We start from the raw sequence: 20,550 nt of genomic DNA, 5'->3' as shown, positions 1-20,550 counted from the left end.
AACACCAAGAAAAAACAAAAAACATGAACAACATAAACCTTCAAGGTGGGCAGTAACTAGTTATTTACTTCAGCAACTTTTTTGAAAAAAATTATTTTTAGGAGTATTTTTAGTTGAGTAAAATGTTTATATTTTTCTACCCACTGAATGAAAACCAAACATGTTTTAACCAAAAACTCACCAGACACAGACACCTGCAGGTTTTATGAAAGTTTTTTATTTAAAGAAACTCATTTGGAAACATTATTTGCCTGATTTTATGTTTTTTGTTACTTAAATGAATTATTGTGATTTTGGTCCAAAATTTCCACTTAACCTTGTATTTTTATGTAATTTTAAATATTAAATGGTTGATAATTTGATCAGTTACTTTTACCAAATATTTTTTTACTCTTATTTTAGTAATTTTTTGGACGGATACTTTTTACTTGAGTAACGTTGAAGTTGCTCCTGCCTGAGTTGAGTTTTTGGCTCTGGGTAAATTACTTTGACACATTGTGATTTAAGCCGGTTTATATCAGGGCTTTATGTTGAGATTTGGTCCGATAGTTTGCTACATCCTGCCGTTTTTGTTCCGTTTACCTGGAGAAAAGGTAAATCGTTGTCCTGTTTGTCTCTTGCAGGTAAGGAAAGAGTGGGAAGAGGCGGATCGGCAGGCCAGGAACATTCCCCGTGCGGAGAGACAGACTCTGGTCCAGGTAAGCCCTGATCTGCGTCTCTCTGTTTGGGTGACACTCAACAGGTCTGTAATTATCTTTTTCTCCAGCTGCTCTATCTTTACTCGTCTGAGTCTAAATTAGGACTTAAACGAGCCTCCCTGGAGGCTGGAGGACTGAAACTAAGACCTAGATTTTTATTTCCTCGCGCCGCTCTGTGTCGTAATCTGAGTGTTTTGTTTCCAGCACTTCCAGGCGATGGTGGAGTCTCTGGAGGAGGAGGCAGCCAGCGAGAAGCAGCAGCTGGTGGAGACTCACCTGGCCCGGGTGGAGGCCATGCTGAACGACCGCCGCCGCGTCGCCCTGGAGAACTACCTGGCCGCACTGCAGGCCGACCCCCCCAGGGTCAGCGCAGACCCACTAATTACCACCATTAAACACAAACCATGAGTCTTAAGGCTACATTTATGACAGTAAAAGTCAAATATTTCAGAGTAAAGGTCATAAAAATATTAATCAAAAATATGAATTTTGAGTTTTAAAGTCATATTTACAAGAGTAAAAGTCATAATTTCTTTTTATAAAGTCATATTTATGAGACTAAATATAACTTCAACTTTCCAGGGTTATGATTAAGAGATTATAAATTGATTGGAGTAAACCTGCTTGGAGAAAGTGACTCTATCTCATAATTGATACTTTAAAACACTACATGACTTTTTGTTGGGCTTTTATTATTTTTCTTTATGGCAGTAATGGACTTCCATATATATCTGAGTGAGAGTTTGTGGATTGTTTCTAAGATTTGCGGCCGGTTTTGGTATTTGGTGCTGGCCTTCAGCTCATCTTCCTGTTCCTTAGCGTGACCCGGTTTAGGGTTCAGGAAGTGGGAACCCGGTTCTGATGGCGTTGGGCCGCCGCTCTGTGTCTATTTCAGCCCCACCGCATCATGCAGGCGCTGAAGAAGTATGTCCGAGCCGAGAACAAGGACCGGCAGCACACCGTGCGCCACTACCAGCACGTCCTGGCGGTGGACCCAGAGAAGGCCGCGCAGATGAAGTCTCAGGTCGGTGTCTCCATCCTGCCAGCCGTCGCTAACGGCAACGCCAAAATGGCCGATACCAAGCCTCAGGGTTCATCAGAAGGAGACATTTAGTGTGACGTTGTTGAGATCTCGCTGGAAGGAAGGAAGGAAGGAAGGAAGGAAGGAAGGAAGGAAGGAAGGAAGGAAGGAAGGAAGGAAGGAAGGAAGGAAGGAAGGAAGGAAGGAAGGAAGGAAGGAAGGAAGGAAGGAAGGAAGGAAGGAAGGAAGGAAGGAAGGAAGGAAGGAAGGAAGGAAGGAATTTAACCCTAGCTGGTCTCCATCCATCCACTTTTTCATTTAATTTTAATCCTCAAACTGTTTTGTAGTCGTAACTAAAATCTGTCCTGTTCGATCTGGAAGTGTCTGCCGAGTCAATCTTCCTCCCGCCGCCCCTCCTCTTCCTCCTCTTCTCCCTCCTCTTCCTCCTCTTCTCCCTCCTCCTTCTCTTCCCCCTTCTCTTTCCCTTCCTCCCCCCTCCTCCTCTTCCTCCTGTTCCTCAGACAGAGCAGGGATAATGATGTCTCATCCTGCTCCTCTGCCCTGTTTGTAAGTGTGTGGGCGGCAGAGAGAGCAGAGAGTGTTTCATTCACTCCAGCCTGAGCTGCAGATTAACACGCTGCAGCACGCCGGCGCCGGACCCTGACCCGCTGGCGCTGGGATCGGGTCGGACTCTCTGGGTTCAGGTCTCTGAGTCACACAGTCACAGGGAAGATTGGCATAAAAGATGCAACAAGTCAGGCTGGCATTTCCTCCTCCAGTTTCAGTTTACTTCTGTCATTATTTGACTCATAATCCAGGATAATCTGTTCTTTATTACACTTAACTTTCCGTTTTTAATAACTTTAAATATCTGAAGTGAGTGCAGCTGCTTAATGCATCAGTTTCTGCTCTGAGATGTGAAATCCCTCACGATGAGGATTGTTTGTCAGGAAGGAGCCGCAGGCGCTGCAGCGCATTGCTAACGGTCCTTTACTGCCCCCTGTTGGTCACTGGAGGTACAGCAGAGGCCTGAGGTTTGATTCCCCCCAGAAATCTGACGCAAATATTCAGATTTCTGACCATTTTGTGGAAAATGAGACGTTGCTGTGAGCTGAAGCAGCTGGATGGAAATGTAGGGGGAGATTGTTTCTTTAAGTTTAATATTTGAGTTCACAAAGTGAAACCAATTCCTCTTCGTTCGGTCAGAGGTCAGGTATCTGTGTCAGACTTCCTGTTGATTCATCCGTTCCAGAGGAATCCTGAAGGCTCCAAAAAACAATTTAAATTTTACTTTATTTCCCCTTAGTGGTCGCCATGGTTACAATAAGTTACCAGCTTGTCCATCCATCCAATTTATCTGTCCGTCCATCCATCCATCCTTCCTTCCTTCCTTCCTTCCTTCCTTCTCCTAAATGGCCTAGTTAAAGCAGGAGAATGTTTCAGAGTTCTGAGCAATCAACAGGCGACGTTTAACTGCTACAATAAATGAAAACATTTTTTCTTTCCATCAATGCAAAGAAGGTTTGATGGTGACAATCAAGCCATTTTTCAGGATGATGATGATGATGATGATGATGACGACATGTCATCATCATCATCATCATCATCATCAGGCAAAGAAAGTTCAGATTTTTATTCAGGAAAATCAAATCAACTCAGGAAATGGAGCAAAAATAAATGTTTTTATTTGGTTTCTTTCTCCATAATTTCCTATTTTTTTTTTCAATTTCATTTAGCTAAGATGTAATTAATCACAAAACCAACTGAAATGAACAAAAAAATTAAACAAATGTATGTTAATTTTGAATTCTGACTGAATGTCCTCCAAGAGTAGTTGGTGGGTATTTTTTTATTTTATTTTGATGAGCAGCCTTTTAAACACTACAAATACACCAAAGCTTAAGATTGTTACACTTGAAATAAGACAAACTAACTTAAAAGTAACTTTAGGGAAGAGATAGCAGCTTGTTTTAAGTCAATAATTCCTTTATATTCTTGAAAAGGTTTAGGTTTCACTGCCAGATTTTTTCACTTGTAACATAGAAAAAATGTTTTGTTAAAAGTGAAATTATTCGCCAGTGGAAATAGTATTTTTTCATCAATATTTAGGAATTGTTTGCTTGAAACAAGCTCCTAAATGTTGTTGAAAAGTTTCTTGTAAGTTAACTTTGTCCTATTTTAAATAATAAGATATTTGCACTAGAAACTCGACCAAAAAAAAAAAAACATGTTTTTGCAGTGAATGCCTGATTTAGATACATTAATGGAAACCTCTTTACCTGGTTTTATATTTTGATTTGATTGAAGATGAATGTCCGTGTGAATTAAATGATCAAACATGTCCAGAGTGACTCTAAACGCCTCGTTTTCCTGCCTTCCTGCTGTCAGGTGATGACTCACCTGCGGGTGATCGAGGAGAGGATGAACCAGAGTCTGTCTCTGCTCTACAAAGTTCCCTACGTGGCCGAGGAGCTGCAGGATGAAATCGGTGAGTCACGGGAGAATGAAGTGAAATGGAAAGATAAATCCAGCACATTTTGTTTTTCTGCGCCTTTTATTTCTGTCTAAAGACTCTCGAGAAATGAAAAACAAACACCAGCAGGTCGGTTTAAATGTCTGACTGCAACCCAGTTCTTCAGACACACGTCGTCTTATCTTCAGCTGCTGGTGAAAATTTTAACAAAAGTCCCTCTCTTTGGGTTTTTAAGACCAATCCCTGTTTTCACGCTTAGCTAGTTATCCCAGTTTCGGGATTTGAAAATGTTCTTCTGTTTTCTCTGCTTGGCTTGAAAGGAAAAGTGGTGTGAAGCTGAAGCATAAATTAAAGTTGAGTTGCTGTAATGACAGAACTGGGTCGCAGCTTTCACTGCGCCGGTTCATCTGAGATCTGCAGAGCAGAGTTATGAGAAAACCGGCTTTCAGAGAAATGCTAATTGGTGGTTAGCAGAAACAGAACCTGTTGCTGTTCTTAGAAAATGAGAAAGCAGGAAGAGGCGACGCTCTGCCTGGTTTATAAATGCTTACCAGAAAACCACAAATCGTATCAAGTATTTTTGGTCTAGTTTCTGGTGTAAACATCTTAGTACACTTAGAAATGACAAAACTAACTTAAAAGTAACTTTTCAACAAGATATAGGAGCTTGTTTTAAGACAATCATATTTTTAAAAAGTACTTGTTCCACTGGCAGATTATTTAAACTATAACATGACATGTTTCTCATGCTACACGTGACATAATCTGACAGTGGAAACCAGAACTTTTTCATTAATATTAAGAAATTATTTACTTAAAACAAGCTCCTATATATTGTTGAAAAGTTACATGTAACCAGTGGCTGGAAGAGTTCACAGCAATCGTAATCAAGTAAGAGTAATCTGACTAAAACATATTTTTACTCAAGTAAAAGTAAAAAGTACTCAACCAAGAAATTACTTGAGTAAGAGTAAAAAATGTTAAGTTTACTCAAGCACTGAATAACTGATCAGAACATCGGAGTCGATCAGAAATATGAAGCTGAGTGAAAATTCTGGTACTTTAAAGACTAAAATGAAAAAACAAAAACTAATTCCTAATCAATATTTTCAACAAAAAACTTATGAAACTAACACTGTTGGTCTGTCTCACATGTTTAAGTGAGACAGACCAACCAAACAGAACAAACATGTTTGGTTAAAACATGTTTGTTCTTTATTCAGTGAAGATACGAACAGTGGAAACCCAGAAATTTTACTCAAGTATACTTACAGTGTTTTTGCCAGCAGTTAATCAAATAAATGTAACAAGTTGCGACTCAGCTGTGCTTGTAAGTTAGCTTTATCTTATTTCAAGTGTACTAACATGTTTGCACTAGAAAGTAGACCAGGTGAGATTTTGTGTTTTTGCAGTGTGACTGATGTTTTGTGATTTTCTTTCTTGCTCTGCAGACGACCTGCTCCAGGAGCAGAAGGCTGACATGGACCAGTTCCTGTCCTCCATCTCTGAATCGCAGCCTGACGTCACCGTGTCGTCGGAGGAGAGTGTGGAGGTTCCCGTCTCCGAGGGCAAACCGTACCGACCCATCCAGGTCACGTCTCTGGGAGCGCGCTCAGAGCCGGAAGGTACGGTACAACACCACACACACTGAGCAAAACCTTTACAGGTGGCCTGTTGCTTTAAATTCAAATCAGCTGCTGCTGGCCATGCCCCCCAACGCGACATTTACACACACACGTGAAAATGGCTGCGAACGGATGCATAAATATACAACTGTACATCTTTGAAAAGCATTAGTAGAGCCTCCTGCACAACCAAAAAGAATCCAGCAAGTGGTTTCTGAACGGTAAGTCAACAACAAAACACTTGTCTTTTCCAGCAGCCATTGTACAGAGCAGATATCGTTTTATAATGTTGACAGTGTCGTCTCTCCCGTTGGGGTGGCAGCATCAGAGCCAGGGAGCAAAGAAAGCTCAACATCCTGATAAAGAAGGCTGGAACTGTTCTGGGGCGACTGCGGAAACACTGGAATGACGCAAAGAAGGATTTTACATAACATCAAGAAAATAATCAACAATCCTGAGCATCAGCTTCATGAGACTTTCATAGAAAAACAGCATCTCTGATCAGAGGCTTCTTCAAATTCCCTGTAATACAGACTGCTACAGGAGGTCTTTTCTGTCAGCAACTATCACCATTTACAATAACCCTGAAGAATTTTTTATAAATATCAGAGTAACACTTTCTAGTCATTGTTTTCTTTCCTGAGTTTTACAACAGTTGGAAGCCCGACCATAAAACGCTTCCAACTGTCGTAAAACTCAGGATTGACAACAGTGACTTGAAATTGTGTAACATAAGTTAAAACAACGTTTAATTTCCGTTTTGGACCAGTAAACTATTTTGGAATTTGAAAATCAGTTGACCAAATATTCTGGAGCTCAGCTTTGGTTGCTAGGTGACGGGCGGCGTTCCGCTGAGGTTGCTAGGTAACGGCCTGGGCTTGCTGGGGTTACTAGGTGATGGGCAGTTCCTGCTGATTTGTGACGTTACATTTTGAAGGTTTTTGAAAGTCTCATTTTCCAGACACCAAAAAACATTAAATTGTTGCCAAAACCAATGAAACTAACATTGTTGGTTTCAACTATTTTTGTTTTGTTGTTAGTGATTTGGTTGTTTTCAGAAGCAGCAGAAACCCAAATGGAAGTATGAAAATGTGAATTTTGCATAATAGATCCCATTTATCAGAACTCCACTGTTCAGATTAAACTGAGCTGCAGCCAATCGTTTCGGGGGGGAAACGAACGTCAAACTGGTGCCAAACAAAAGACTGAATCCTTAAAGAGAAGTAGAAATGATGGATGGAATATTTCCAGGAAGATGGGAGGCAAATTACAGTGAAATCCCAGAGGAGCGTTTTGAGACCCGAGCCAGCGGCCCGAGGGCTCAGCAAGGCGCGCCAACTCCGATTCTGGTTCTGATTCTCCCGTTTCTGCTCAGTCAGTTAACAGAGCTTGATAATCCTGCCGTTTCTCTTCTCACCTCAGTTTTCTCTCTTCTCTCCGTCCCGTTTTCTGATCTTCTGTTTTTCTGTTGCTCATTTCTAACGTCAAGGCGACCTATCAGACTCCCCACGTGCCTTCAAGAAAGGTGGGTGCCTCTGTTGCGTCTTGTTTTCCTCCCGCCCGACTAAAACCATCCCCATTGTTTTCCTTTGCTTTTCCTCTCCTTTCCACCCTTTCTTACTGACCACCCTGATTTCGTTGCTTTTTTTGTTTGTTTTTTGTTCTTTTTTCTTCATCATATTTGGATTATCACCTCATGCTTTGTAAAAAAAGCTGGTAGTTTTTACTCGGCAGTCTTTTGGCTCTCACCAGAATTATGGGTATTTTTCTCACCAGCCGTCTAGTTTCCAATAGGAGCTGTGAAATGTAGCGTATACGCTGCAAAACCCCTAAATCTTACCAAGTATTTTGTTTAGTTTTTAGTGCAAACGTCCGAGAACACTTTAAATAAGGCTAAACCAGCTTATAAGTAAGTTTTTAGCAAGATATAGTAGCTTGTTTAAGTCAGTAATTCTTTAATATAATAGAACATCTTAGTCCAACTGGCAGATTATTTCACTTATATCAAGATGAGCTTTTTATATAAATTATTGACTTAAAACAAGCTGCTACATCTTGCTGAAATGTTACTTGTAAGTTTTATTTTACTTTAAGTGTACTAATATATTTGCACTAAAACTAGACTTGGTAAGATTATGGTTTTTGCAATATGAAACTACAAAAACACATAATCTTAAGTATTTTTTTAAATCTAATTTTATTGTAAATATCTTGGTACACTTAAAGTAAAACAAAACTTACTAGTAACCTTTCAGCAGAAAATATGAGTTTAAGTCAAAAATCCCTTAATATTTATTAAAGTTTTAGTTCTGTTGGCAGATTATTTAACTTATTAAATGGGAAAATGTCTTGTTATAAGTAAAATAATCTACCAGTGAAACTAGAACTTTTTCAAATCAATATTAATGAATTATTGATGAAAAACAAGCTCCTATATCTTACAGAAAAGTTACTTGTAAGTTGTTTTTTTCTTATTTTAAATGTACTTGGATATTTGCACTATAAAACTAGACTAAAAATACTGGATTAAATTTTGTGTTTTTGCAGTGTACCTCTCTGAACTCTGCGTTCACCCAAAAATAAACTAATAAATTTCTCCTACAAGTCCAGAGATTACGACGTGTGCAGAGGTTTTAAACCGCCCCTACCGTCTTTATGCTGTAATCCTGAAACTTTAAGAGATTATAAGAACGTCCGGCTGCCTGGAAGGAAAACATTTTTTTATCACAGCTTGAGTCTGTGATCAGTGCAATCTCCATGTCTCTGTCTCAAACTAAGAAGAAAAAGTTCTCCACTTAGGTTGACAGTGGGATCTTTTACCATTTCTCCTACTGATTACCTTTTATTTGTGATGTGAAAGCGGCCATTTTTGGACTTTCGGCACAGTTTGCATCCCAGACAGGAAAGAGCGTAACGGACTCCTGACTGTAGATGGAAAACTTTTCTGTCAATGCAGTTTTGAATTTTTAAATCTCGCACTAATTTCTAAATATAAGTACATTATGACAACTGTTTGCTGTTTTTATTTTAAACGTTCATCCAGCCCAAAAGTTTTCGCCGATGGAAACACAAAAAAGTGATGAAAACTCCAAAACACACAAACACAAAAAACAAATGCAACCAAAAACGCAGCAAATGTATCTACATCAACATCGATATCAGCTGATATTATTAATTTTTTAAACGTATCGGTCCGATACATAAATTTAGGAAGATATGAACAACCGGTATTTGTTTTAATCTTGTTGCCTTTTGCTTCTGTTCATTTTTTAAGTGTCAGAACAGTAGAGAAATATTTATGATATAATGTACATGATATTAGTAAATATCAGTTATTTGTCATGACATTAATATCAGATGTCGATATCAACCCAAATTTTTGTTTTGCTGCATCTCTAGCAAAAACCTACAATCAACAAAATTAACACTAAACAGAAGACCTCCAGACCACTAGGGGGAGTCTATAGTAGGTCGAGTTACCTCTGTAAATATGCTGCTGTTCCATAATGTTGTGAAAGACTGCGTGTTTGAAAGACATGAACTATAACGCATCTTTTATTTCTTCCGTCCCGATAATCATGACATCCCATCGTTACTGAGGTTCTTGTCCTGTACGAGTTATTGGTCGACTCCCCCTTGTGGTCTGGAGGACTTACATTTTTGCTTCTATTTCCCGGGGTTGCAAAATTTTCCATTTGCAGCATTTGTTGCATTTATTTTCTTTCATGTTTTGGGATTTGCATCATTCGTGCGTTGGCACCTTTTGACCCCTGTATGTTTCACATTTTCCCGTGTTACAAGCTCAAAAATCTATATGTTTGATTGGCCAGGGCTCAGTAGTGAATATTTATGGATAAGAAGGGGTAAAAAAGATAATCTTTAACTGTTTATTCAGATTAAAATCTTAAGGTCTGGCATTATTTATATTTTGTGCCAATAAATCTTTTGCTACAGTTGCAGCCATGAGTCAGTTTCCCTTTCCAATATAACTCAGTCTGGTTGTAGGGACAGCAAAAGTGGACATCAGTTTTTATGTCTCACCACAGTTCTCAATTGTATTTACTCTAGACTTTGACTGGGCTGTTGTGACACATCTGTTGTAGCTCTGCCTGGTTGTTTATGGTTGCTGGTTGATTGTATTTAACTTCATCCATGAGGACGAGTCTCACCATGCGGTCGGTGTGCCGGGGGACCTGCAGTGTTCCTGTGTTTTTATTCTGATTTTAAATCTTACATCACTGGACTTTTGCTAATTTGATTACTTTTGATGCAAATTTAAACTTTTTATTCTTTTTAAAACTGAACAGTTAGAGAGGTGTGATTACTCCCAGATACAGTTTTACCATTAAGCTTTTGTCAACATTCCTATGGAGTGTGAAAAGTGTCAAATTACAATAAATAAAAAACTTAAATTAGAAACTCAATTTCTAATTGAATAAAAAACATGAATAATTATATCTACGAAATTAGGTCAGGCAAGATGTTGAATTTAACCATATTTCTAATAAGAGGAAATAAATTAATAATAAAATTATTACTTTAATTGAGAGACATAGAATTAATTATGTGCTAAATAAATTATTTCATTGTATATTTAAAGGTTTATTGACATATTGAAATTTGGACTTAAACGATTAATCGGACTAATCATGATTAATCGACAGCTAAAATAATTGTCAACCAGTGTAGCAGTCGATTAATTAACTGGAGCATAGAGGCTCAAAACGAGGCCATTTGCTGAAAGAACAATAGACACAGAGCAGTAAGCTAGTCAAAACTGTTCAAAAACAGTATATTTTTATCTTCACCTGGTTCAAATACTTAAAAAATATATCAGTTATTCATCTAATCCTAAAAATAATCAACAGATTATCCCTGAACTGTATTAATGTTAAATCAAATTATTAAATTAATTAAATGAAAAGTCTTCAGAATGAACAAAATGTTTCATCCAATTAATCAATTAACTGATTGTCTGAGTAGTCGATTACTAAAATAATTGTTGGTTGCAGCCCTAATATTGATGAGTTTTTTTATTTATTGTAATTTGGCACTCTTCACTCTTTGTACAGACAAAGATTGAATACTGGTCATAGTAAATTAATTAAAATACTTGTCCCATTTTTCTACACATGGTGTTAGTTGTTTAAAAAGCGGCGCTGCTCTGTATGCAGAGCGACGCTGCAGCTGCCTGCCATGCACACCCTGCAGGGACAGAACCTCCTCAGCTTGTCACATCATTGTCTCATTTATTTCACATGAAGGTGTAGTTACAGAAAAATGCATCTGTTGGCGAACAACAACGATTGTTAATGAAAAATTGCATGTGTCTGGTTTGAGAGGGCCTTTGTGGGAGAGCGCTGTCATGTTCACAGTCGTCTCTCTGTGCTGAATGGGAGAAAGGGTTTTGTTGTCACCAGCGCACTGAGGAGACTGATGCAACGGCCGTGACGAAACAATCTGCTGTCCACCAACATCACCACCCCTGTTTGTCTGTTTTGTTTTGCCCGTTTTCTGCGTGTCACTGACCGATCCGGCTTTACCTCCACCAGGCTCCGCCATGGCTGGTCTGGACGGTCTGATCGGCGCCGAGGAGAGAGTCATCAACAGCAAGCCGAAGATGGGAGAAGACCTGGTGAGTGCCTGACGCTTCTGTGCAGCCAACAACTATTTAAATTATCAATTAATCGGTTGATTATTCTGACGATTAATCAATAATTGGGTTTTTTTAAATGACACATTCTGAAATGACACATTCTGCAGATTTTTTATTTAGGCATTTTTATACAATATTAGAAAAACATGCAAATGTACAAATAATTCAATTCCTTTTTAATTAGGAAAATAAACATGTTCCTATTTCAGTTAATAACTTATAGTTCACTAAATTAGTTGATTATTATTTCAATGATCAATTAATCACAATTAATCAATTCAGTCCTAATTTAACGTCATTAATTTATTAAAATCTGAAGGCTTACCTTAAATAAGTACAAAATGTATATATATATTGGCTTAATTACAACTCTGAGTGTGTTGTTCTTTCAGCACCTGTGTACACCAGTTAATGATTAATTGATTATTTTAATAGTCAATTCATCCGATGAATCGTTTAAGCCCTGCCTCTGTGACCTGAGAGCAGCTTTGTTGAGGATAAACACAGGGCTGACTGTCGGCAGGTTAATTTCACTCGGCGGAGGCTGATTGAGATGAATGAGGCGACCCGGCACTTTCTCTTAATTTCAGTTTTCACTGTGACGGAGGATCCAGTAACTATGTTGTCATAGTTACATCCGTCTCGCTCTGGGCTACTCGCGTCTGTGTGTGGCTTCCTCCAGCCGGCCTTCATGCAAATCGGCTCCACGCTCTGTTCGCCAGTCACTGCATGGCACATTTCCTCACCCAACTCGCCAGGCCGCCGCGAGGATTTTCAAACCATGTTTGCCTCTGAGTGCGTCTTGTGTTCTGCATGTCAAGCCAACACCCAGCTACCAAGCTGCATGTTTGTGTGCATGAGTTTTCTGTCTTTTGTGGGGTAAGGCTGTTTTTCTGAGATAGAGCAACCTGGCAGTGAAATTATCCGATGGGTGTGAGACCTAAAAACATTTTATTGAGTCAGATACAGAATATGGATTGGTCTCTGTAGAAAATGCAGGCTGTCACTTGTTTCTATCTCCTAAAAGCATCGTCCTTACCCTGTGATTGTGCAGTGAGCAGATGGATGCTGATGGCCTGTTCACACAAGAAGAGTGACTGAAGTAATTTACAGTGGATATAAGGAATGTCAACACCCTATTAAAATGTGACATTAAAATATTCCAAAGTTTTTCACATTTAATGTGACCTAAGACCTGGAGATGGATGGATGGATGGATGGATGGATGGATGGATGGATGGATGGATGGATGGATGGATGGATGGATGGATGGATGGATGGATGGATGGAGATCTGACTGAAGGTGGAAAACCTGTAATAAATTGGCTTCCTGTTGAATGAAGGGTGTGTAAACTTTTACATCCACTGCATGTTATTAAAACTGCTGCTCTCTCTCTCTCTCTCTCTATTTCCTTCCAGTTTGAACCAGAAAACTTCAAGCTTATCATCACTTTAACACTTTGCTGCACATCCACACTCTCTTGCTTTCCTGCCTCTCCATTCCTGTCTAACAATAAAACCAAATTATTCCTTTTTCTTTCTCTCTCACACACACACAGACATGTTTTCTGTTTTCGTATCTTGTGGGGACTTTACATTGACTTCCATTCATTTTCTACAGCCTACTCCTGCCCCTCCCCCTACCCATCACATCCCTAACCAAAACTCAATTCACACCTTAGTCCTAATCCTAATCCCTCTAACTCAAAAACAGCTTTTACCCTCATGGGGACCAGGATTTGTCCCCACAAGAAGCAGCGGTCCCCACAAGAAGCAGCGGTCCCCACAACCCCACAATGTAGACAGACATAGGTCCCCACAAGCATATAAAAACCTGGTTACACACACACACACACACACACACACACACACACACACACACACACACACACACACACACACACACACACTGCTGTGAGTGTAACCTGGGCTCCCTGTCTGTGTTGACAGGTGATTGATGAGTCTCTGGATGTTAACGAAGTGGTTTACAGTGCTGAGAGAGTCAGCGTTATGCATGGTGATGAGCTGGTGAGTACAGCGGCGCCCTCCTCTGGGCTCTGGGGAACTACAGGCAGCGGGGAGAAGGTGACAGTAGGAGAGTGTAGGAGTGTGCAACCAAACTTTACTTACCCCCCTCTCTTCATGAGTTAAAGTTTTCTGTTCAAGCTATAAAGAAAAAAAAATGTCATTCCTGCATGGGAGCATGTTTGTTATGTGAATGTACCTGAATGTACACGTTGGAAAAACGATCAGCAGAAACTGACGTGGCTCAGTTTTTGTGTGGGAATGAGCGGTGAAGAAATTCCCCAGCAGCTGTTCACATATGATCAGATTGTGTCATATGTGCCAAGTTACAATGTGAATGTAGAAAAACGGGTTGTGACGAAACGTCAGCTCAGATATGATCAGCTGCAGCATTAAAATGTTTTTTTTTCTTGAGTTTCCTCATGTTTTTTATGTGAATTCTCAATTAATTTAGGATTAGAAGATGAAGATTTAGAGGTGAATTTATCATCTTCAATATTTTAGACCATAAAATCCACTCAGCAAATGGTAAAAAAAAGAGAAACCAATGCTAACTATTACATAATGATAAACTACCGATTATCATTATCATTTATGATAAGAAACTCTGAATAAAAAGTTTTTATTCAGTGAAGTAAGACCTATAATGAACATTTAGTTTGATGTGAGTGAGAAAAAAATCTGTACCTAATTGCTAATGCTAATCTTAGGATTGAATGAGCAAGAAACAAATTGATTTAGTTGGTCGGTACTAACTGATTAGCACTTAGCATTAGCTAATACATGCTAATGCTAACTGGTATTGATGAAGGAAAGACTTTGTTACAAAGTTCATAATAAGAAACTGAATAAAAAGTTTTATTCAGTGAAGTAATTGATATTCTGTGATCGGTCCGTCATTCATTGCTTTCCAAATTAATGTTGGTTATCTTTCACCTTTTTGTAATGAAGAGTTTATTATTATCATTCATGAGCATTAGCCAGTTTTAGCATCTTCATTTAGTATCTGATTGTTCGCTGCTCCTTTTAATATAATAATTTAAAATTCAAACCTAATTTCCAACAGAAATTCGGACCTAATTGCTTTTGGACAGATCTGGAAAAATATAATTGCGGTAATGATTAACTGATTAACAACTGATGATAAACTGAGTGTTTTGTTTAATGTCTAATAGTGTGGAATCTCATCAGCTGCAATTAGTCTTTGATTAGTTGCTCTCCAAATTCTTGTTTTGATTATCCAATCCTTAAAATTAGTTGATAAGCAAAACACAATCAGATGTTTACAATTACCTATTAGCATTAACTGCTATTATCATCAGCAGTTAGCTGTTTATTTAGTCGCTGCTAACTTTCAATTGGTTGTCAATAAAACATTTCAGATTTGTTTAAAGTATTTAGGAAAATATGATCAGAATTTCATTTTAAATTAATATTTACTTAACTATAAGCTCTTTATTAGCGTTTGAACAGAGATTGATTACATAGTAATAATAGTAATATAAAGTAATGCACAAACAATATCCAATCTAGTCCATTGACTTTTTCAGAAATTGTGATCAGGAGTTGACAATTAATGTAAAATTATTTGGTTTCATCATAAAGTAATAATTAACTCACATGTATCAGAGTAATATTCTGGAATTATTACTTGGTAATGTTAACTTACAAATAATAATTAGCTAGTTGCTAGTTAGCAAAACATGTTAATCATTAACCGCTAGGCAATGGTTAAATAAAGTCTAGTTCATTATTAGCTTCTCATCGGCCAAAACTTAAAATATTTTATTTGAGTTCAGTTTGACTGAAGCTATTAGCCTGATTAGCTAACAGCTAATTGTTTGAAGTTCTATGGAAAGCTAGTAGTTAGTTAGCCATTTACCAAATTTTGATCCACAGTCCTTTGTTATGTTGGTCTTTCAGTAATTCAATATTGCAATATAAACAGCTTACTATTAGCTAGCTTTTCACCAGAATTTGACCTGGAGGTTCATCCTTAGGTATTGGTTTACAGACAGTTTCCTATTGAATTAGCGCAGGTATTTATCAATGAATGTAAGCAGACACTTAACCAATCCTTGTTTAGCTCCTCATGGGATTCTATGTTACTAAGTGAATTTTATTGCTTTTTAAAATGAAAATATTCCCTTAATATCATTCCTCAAGGCATTTCGTCACTCAAGATGAGCCGCGCTGTCTGGCAGTGGTTGGATTTTTATGGTTATTTAGTAACATTAAATCAGGTAGCTTTTTTTCAAAGTAACATCGTTATTTCAGCTTGGAAATAAGTTGATTTGGTATGGACTTTACCTATTGTTGGTTTTAATGTGAGAAGTTTGTGTAAATGGAATTGGCAATCTGCAAACAGCATTTGCATGTTGCTCAGACTTTGCACCCAAGGGGATGTTGTCCCTGATGCACAGCGAAGCGAAACTCCTCCAGTCGATTGATTTCCACACTTCAAAGCCACTTCAAGGAACTTTGATCTGTAAAGTCATATTTCTCACCATCTCCTTTGAATATTTTGATTTGAATATTTTTCAGATTAAAGCTGAGTTTATATGCAGAGCCTAAAAAACCAAACTTTATCCAGCAAACGGAGTTACTTTTAAAACTTTAATAGGAAATTCAGGAGTCTCATGTTTTCCCTTTATTACTATTGATCATCATGATTTACTCAACACCTCACCTGCTGAGATTGGAGAATAGAGCCTGCAGCAGAAATTTCCGTATTGATCTTGTTGCATTGATTTGGGAAGGCAGTAACTACAAAACCTTTCCTGTAAAGTAAAAAATTTAATTACTGGTAATAACTGCAGCCAAATCTGTATTCACTCGAATGTGAACACTGAAGATCTTCTGTGGGCAAGATGAGGAGTAGCAGACTGGAGAAGTTGGATAAAAAATGAGTCTTATTTATAATTTGTTATTTTAAACTGAAATCTGTAATTTCCTCCTCCTGTTTTGTCAGCCCTACCGCCCCCTGGGAGAGGACTTCAGCATAGGGTACAGCAACACCGCGCTGATTGGCCTGCTGGTGATCGCCGTCGCCATAGCAACTGTGATTGTGATCAGCTTGGTTCTATTGAGGAAAAGGCAGTACGGCACCATCAGCCACGGCATCGTGGAGGTAAGACACCACAACAACAACAAGGAATGCCAACATGAGTCACTGAATCTGACGCTGTTGCTAACTATTATTTTACTAATCGATTAGTCTGGTGATTAATCGATTAATCAGATTAGAGAATGTTGTATTATAGGATTTTTCATTTAGCCGCTGTCCTGAAAATGCTCTGGGATCCCCCATGATGAGCTGGAAAGTGTTTCTGCAAGAAGGAAGAGCAGTGAATAGATGAATATTTGATATAGCAATTAAAATTTTTGTTCTTTTGCATTTTACAAGTTACATTGGAAAATATTGACTTGAGTCAGTTTAGAGATTCAGTGGTTGAAACACATTGCCTGAAAGGAATATAAAGATTTATTTGTTTTAGGGAACCACTCACCAGTTGGGCTGCAGCTAATGATTATTCTGATGATTAATCGATTAATCAGATAGTTAATTTGGAACATTCAGCAGATTTTTCATTTAACCATTTAACCTTATTGTATGCAATATTAGAAATAGATTTGAAATATAAATAAACAATTTGATTCGTTTTTTAAATAAGAATACAATAACAGCCTTACTTTAGTGAATATAAAGGATCCTTCTACAGCTAAAAAAACACTTATCAGTGTGAAAAGCTCGACCCTTTCTGCTTAGATAAGAAAATGCGCTTAATTGGAGTTTACTTTTTGACAGAATTTGAACCAGATGAAGCCAAAACTTTGCCAGCTAAGGAGTTTTGTGCAGAACATATTTACAGACCAAGGTCTGTAAATATTTTTGAACAATGTTGGCTTAATAGCGGGTACAAGTATATTGTTCTTTCAGCAACTGGCCTTTTGAGTCAAATAGTAAACAATTAATCGTGATTAATCGTTTTAGCCCTACCTGAATTAGCTCAGACAGAACGCTCTGCCCTCTCTGCGTTGTCTTTCTGATAATGATCTGAATCTTGTTTGCAGGTGGACCCCATGCTGACGCCAGAGGAGCGACACCTAAACAAGATGCAGAACCACGGCTATGAAAACCCCACCTACAAATACCTGGAGCAGATGCAGATCTAACTGAGAGGGGGCGCCGTGGAGCCCACAGTGGGAACATACTACTGACCAATAACACATGATGCTATTGTTAAAATCCTTTGCGTACATCCAAACTCCATTTACTGGTTTGTTCAAAACAATCCTTAAGTAATGCTACTACTTCTACTACTGTTGTACAATAGAGCTCTTTTTGATCACATGTCTGATGTTTCTGCCAGTTTGCAAAATAGAAAACGATTTATCTGTAATTATCAAGACAGATCAAGATGTATAACATTTCTTCTGACATTTTTATTATGTGAAAAGCAAATCAAACTAATGTTTTTTTAGTCATCAAACTGGCACTACATTTAGTTTCTCCATCATTCAGACTCTGATGGGTTTCATTAAATAATTGATGTTTTAATGTGTTATTTTTAATCTCAATAGATTGCTTGTATATGAAGGTTCTTTGTACCAATCAAAATGTTTAGTGATTAAAAAAACACATGGGGGGGAAATAAATCATGGTTTATTTCTTTGCTTTGTTATAATAACAAATATACATAAAATGTTTAAATATACATAAAATATATATATAAAATTAGATGTTTTTATTCTACCTTTTCCCAAAGGAAGAGATTATAAATTGGTTTGGGTTTTTATTTTTTATCCTTATTTTTATTCGGTGGTTCGAATGTTTGCAGGCGTTGGAAAAGGTGAGGACCTCCGCAGACCTCCAGCTCAAACATCATTATTGACTGAATCTCCACTTTTCTAATTCTTCTTTTGCTTTAATTGGTCAGATTTTTGTGTGCCATTAGTTCATTAAAGTCTTGTGCATCAGGACAAAATTTATACTTTCTGATCTGACACAGCAAGGCAACCAGACAAACTGTTTAGCTAAGCGAAGCCCAAAAAGATTCATAATAAAAATGAATGAATGTCGTTTCTCGATTGATTTTTACCCAGAAAGCACATGGGCAAAACCCATGAGTGAAACGGTTACTGGGACTGAGGGAATGTAACTTTAACATATTAATTTCTCATATGTTAACATAAAGGGTCGCTTCGAAAGAACTCGACCTGGAATGCGGCGTTCATAACAGACACGTGTGTTCATCTGCTCTACCGCTAGCAAACAACCGTACTGATTAAATAACATAAAAGTCAAGCAGTTCCCTAAAAGTCCAACAGATGGCAGCAATGGGCCCCACAATTTACAGGACACACTTCCTGCTAAAGAGCCCCCTGGTGGTTGAAGAAAAATCCACATATAAACCGGAAAATACAATAAATGAAAAAAAAATCTGAATGCTCTCTGGTATTGTTCAGGGGGCTGGACCAAATGTGGAGGCGGGCCGTAGTTTGGGTCCCCTGGTTTAGATCTTTTAGTGTTGTAGTTAGGCCTCCATTCAGCAGAGGGCGCCACTGGTCATTCATAAGCGGAGCCGCTGAGACAGAAACAAAGATGGCGGCGGAGCGATTCCTGTACGGGGATTTTTAACGGTCCAACAGAATCCGGTGTGGGATGCAAAATGCCCTTTACGCGATTCTGTTTTGAAATATAAACACTCAAGTTTTACTTTAATAGCCTGAGATGCCGCATGATGGCGCAGTGTTGGCATATTATAAAAAAAACAGCCCCTTAGAGAGAGACGGTCCGTTGGCTTGATAAGAGAGAAAACTCAGGTTTTTAAGAATGGCCGCTTATCAATTAACCGTTATATGCGATCGATAAACTCAATCAACTTTAGATTAACTCGTTAGTCAATAACTTGCACCCCTAACACAAACACAACCTTTTGCTAATCGGGAAGCTGTAAAAATCCGTTATCCAAATGGTTCATAGCTGAATGTATTTCTCCGTACTATGTATATGATGGGTTCCCTTGAAGCTTTGCTCTTTTTGTTTTACATTTTGCACAGATTATCCAAGTCAAACAATTGACTCCCAGATATTCACAGATAGATTTGTGGATGTTGCATCTTGAGCTTAGCGCTTCTGGAGATCCAAACCGGGCTGAGAATCAACCCTGAATTAACTGCACAAACATTTAATGATGCGATGAAACGATCTGGAGGTCTGCGCAGGCGGAGAGCTGGTTGTGTGTATTTTTACAGGTAGAGGATGACACGAAACAAGTGAAGCCTAATCCTTTCTCTCTATCTTAGTATCGTCTTTGTATGCCTGTATAGTTGATGTTGCAATCATGGCTTTTTTTTTTTTAAGAGGATTTCTGTGGTGTGCATTGTTCTTATATGAAATCTGTTTTTAATTTTATTTCCCAGTTTCTTTTTCCTCTTTCTGTGACAGTATATCTGTATGTGACTGTCTCACTATGCACCCAAACAGCTTCGATCTCGTAACTGCCTGCTTGACTGTGGAAGAGGACCAGGGGACATTGATTATATTATGCATATTAGTGATTTAAAACTGATCAACACCAATGGAAACAGATTTATGGTTACAAGGGGTTACACATCAATAAACTCACAACAAACAACTGAACGCGTCATTTTTTATTAAACTGATGTTTGGAAAATTTTACAAAATCTTATATTTTTGAAAATACAGGAGAGAATATTGGTCTGAGGAAACAAAGTTTTAGTCAAGAATCTAATTTTAAGTTTTTAAACTCTGGCTTAGATTTTTGGGAGGGTTTTGTTTGTTTATTTTTTGAACATGTGCAGAAATACTTGCAGTTTGAAGCAAAATGCCAAAACTTTTGTTTAGAGAGTGGATGGATGTATAAACTTATCAATATTCCCACATTTATTCCCACATGTTAAAAAGTAATAATCTTATATTTGTTACAACTTAACTTGCCTTTAGTTAACTCATCAGTACAGTATCTATTTAATTTTTATTACAGTAGATGATCAATCATCTAAATTTCACCAAAAACAAACTTTGT

General features: G+C 38.0%; 1 protein-coding gene across 2 annotated transcripts in view; it reads left to right on the top strand.

The window, feature by feature from the left end:
- Positions 1–20,139, top strand: part of aplp2 (amyloid beta precursor like protein 2) — an 80,976-nt gene extending 60,837 nt beyond the window's left edge. For both annotated transcript variants that reach the window (XM_088011645.1, XM_014985627.2), the window contains 9 exons: positions 624–698; positions 903–1,061; positions 1,594–1,722; positions 4,108–4,207; positions 5,644–5,817; positions 11,370–11,452; positions 13,424–13,501; positions 16,470–16,628; positions 17,573–20,139. In XM_088011645.1, coding sequence (XP_087867771.1) covers positions 624–698; positions 903–1,061; positions 1,594–1,722; positions 4,108–4,207; positions 5,644–5,817; positions 11,370–11,452; positions 13,424–13,501; positions 16,470–16,628; positions 17,573–17,674 — 1,059 coding nt within the window. In that variant the 3' untranslated portion in view covers positions 17,675–20,139. The remainder of the gene's footprint in view (positions 1–623; positions 699–902; positions 1,062–1,593; positions 1,723–4,107; positions 4,208–5,643; positions 5,818–11,369; positions 11,453–13,423; positions 13,502–16,469; positions 16,629–17,572) is intronic.
- The last annotated feature ends 411 nt before the right edge of the window (positions 20,140–20,550 follow it).

Source organism: Poecilia mexicana, unplaced genomic scaffold, assembly GCF_051168715.1.
Source record: "Poecilia mexicana isolate PSO_F unplaced genomic scaffold, ASM5116871v1 scaffold_13, whole genome shotgun sequence".
Lineage (NCBI taxonomy): Eukaryota > Metazoa > Chordata > Actinopteri > Cyprinodontiformes > Poeciliidae > Poecilia > Poecilia mexicana.
Note: the sequence above shows the minus strand (reverse complement) of the source record. Positions and strands in the feature narration are given on the sequence as shown.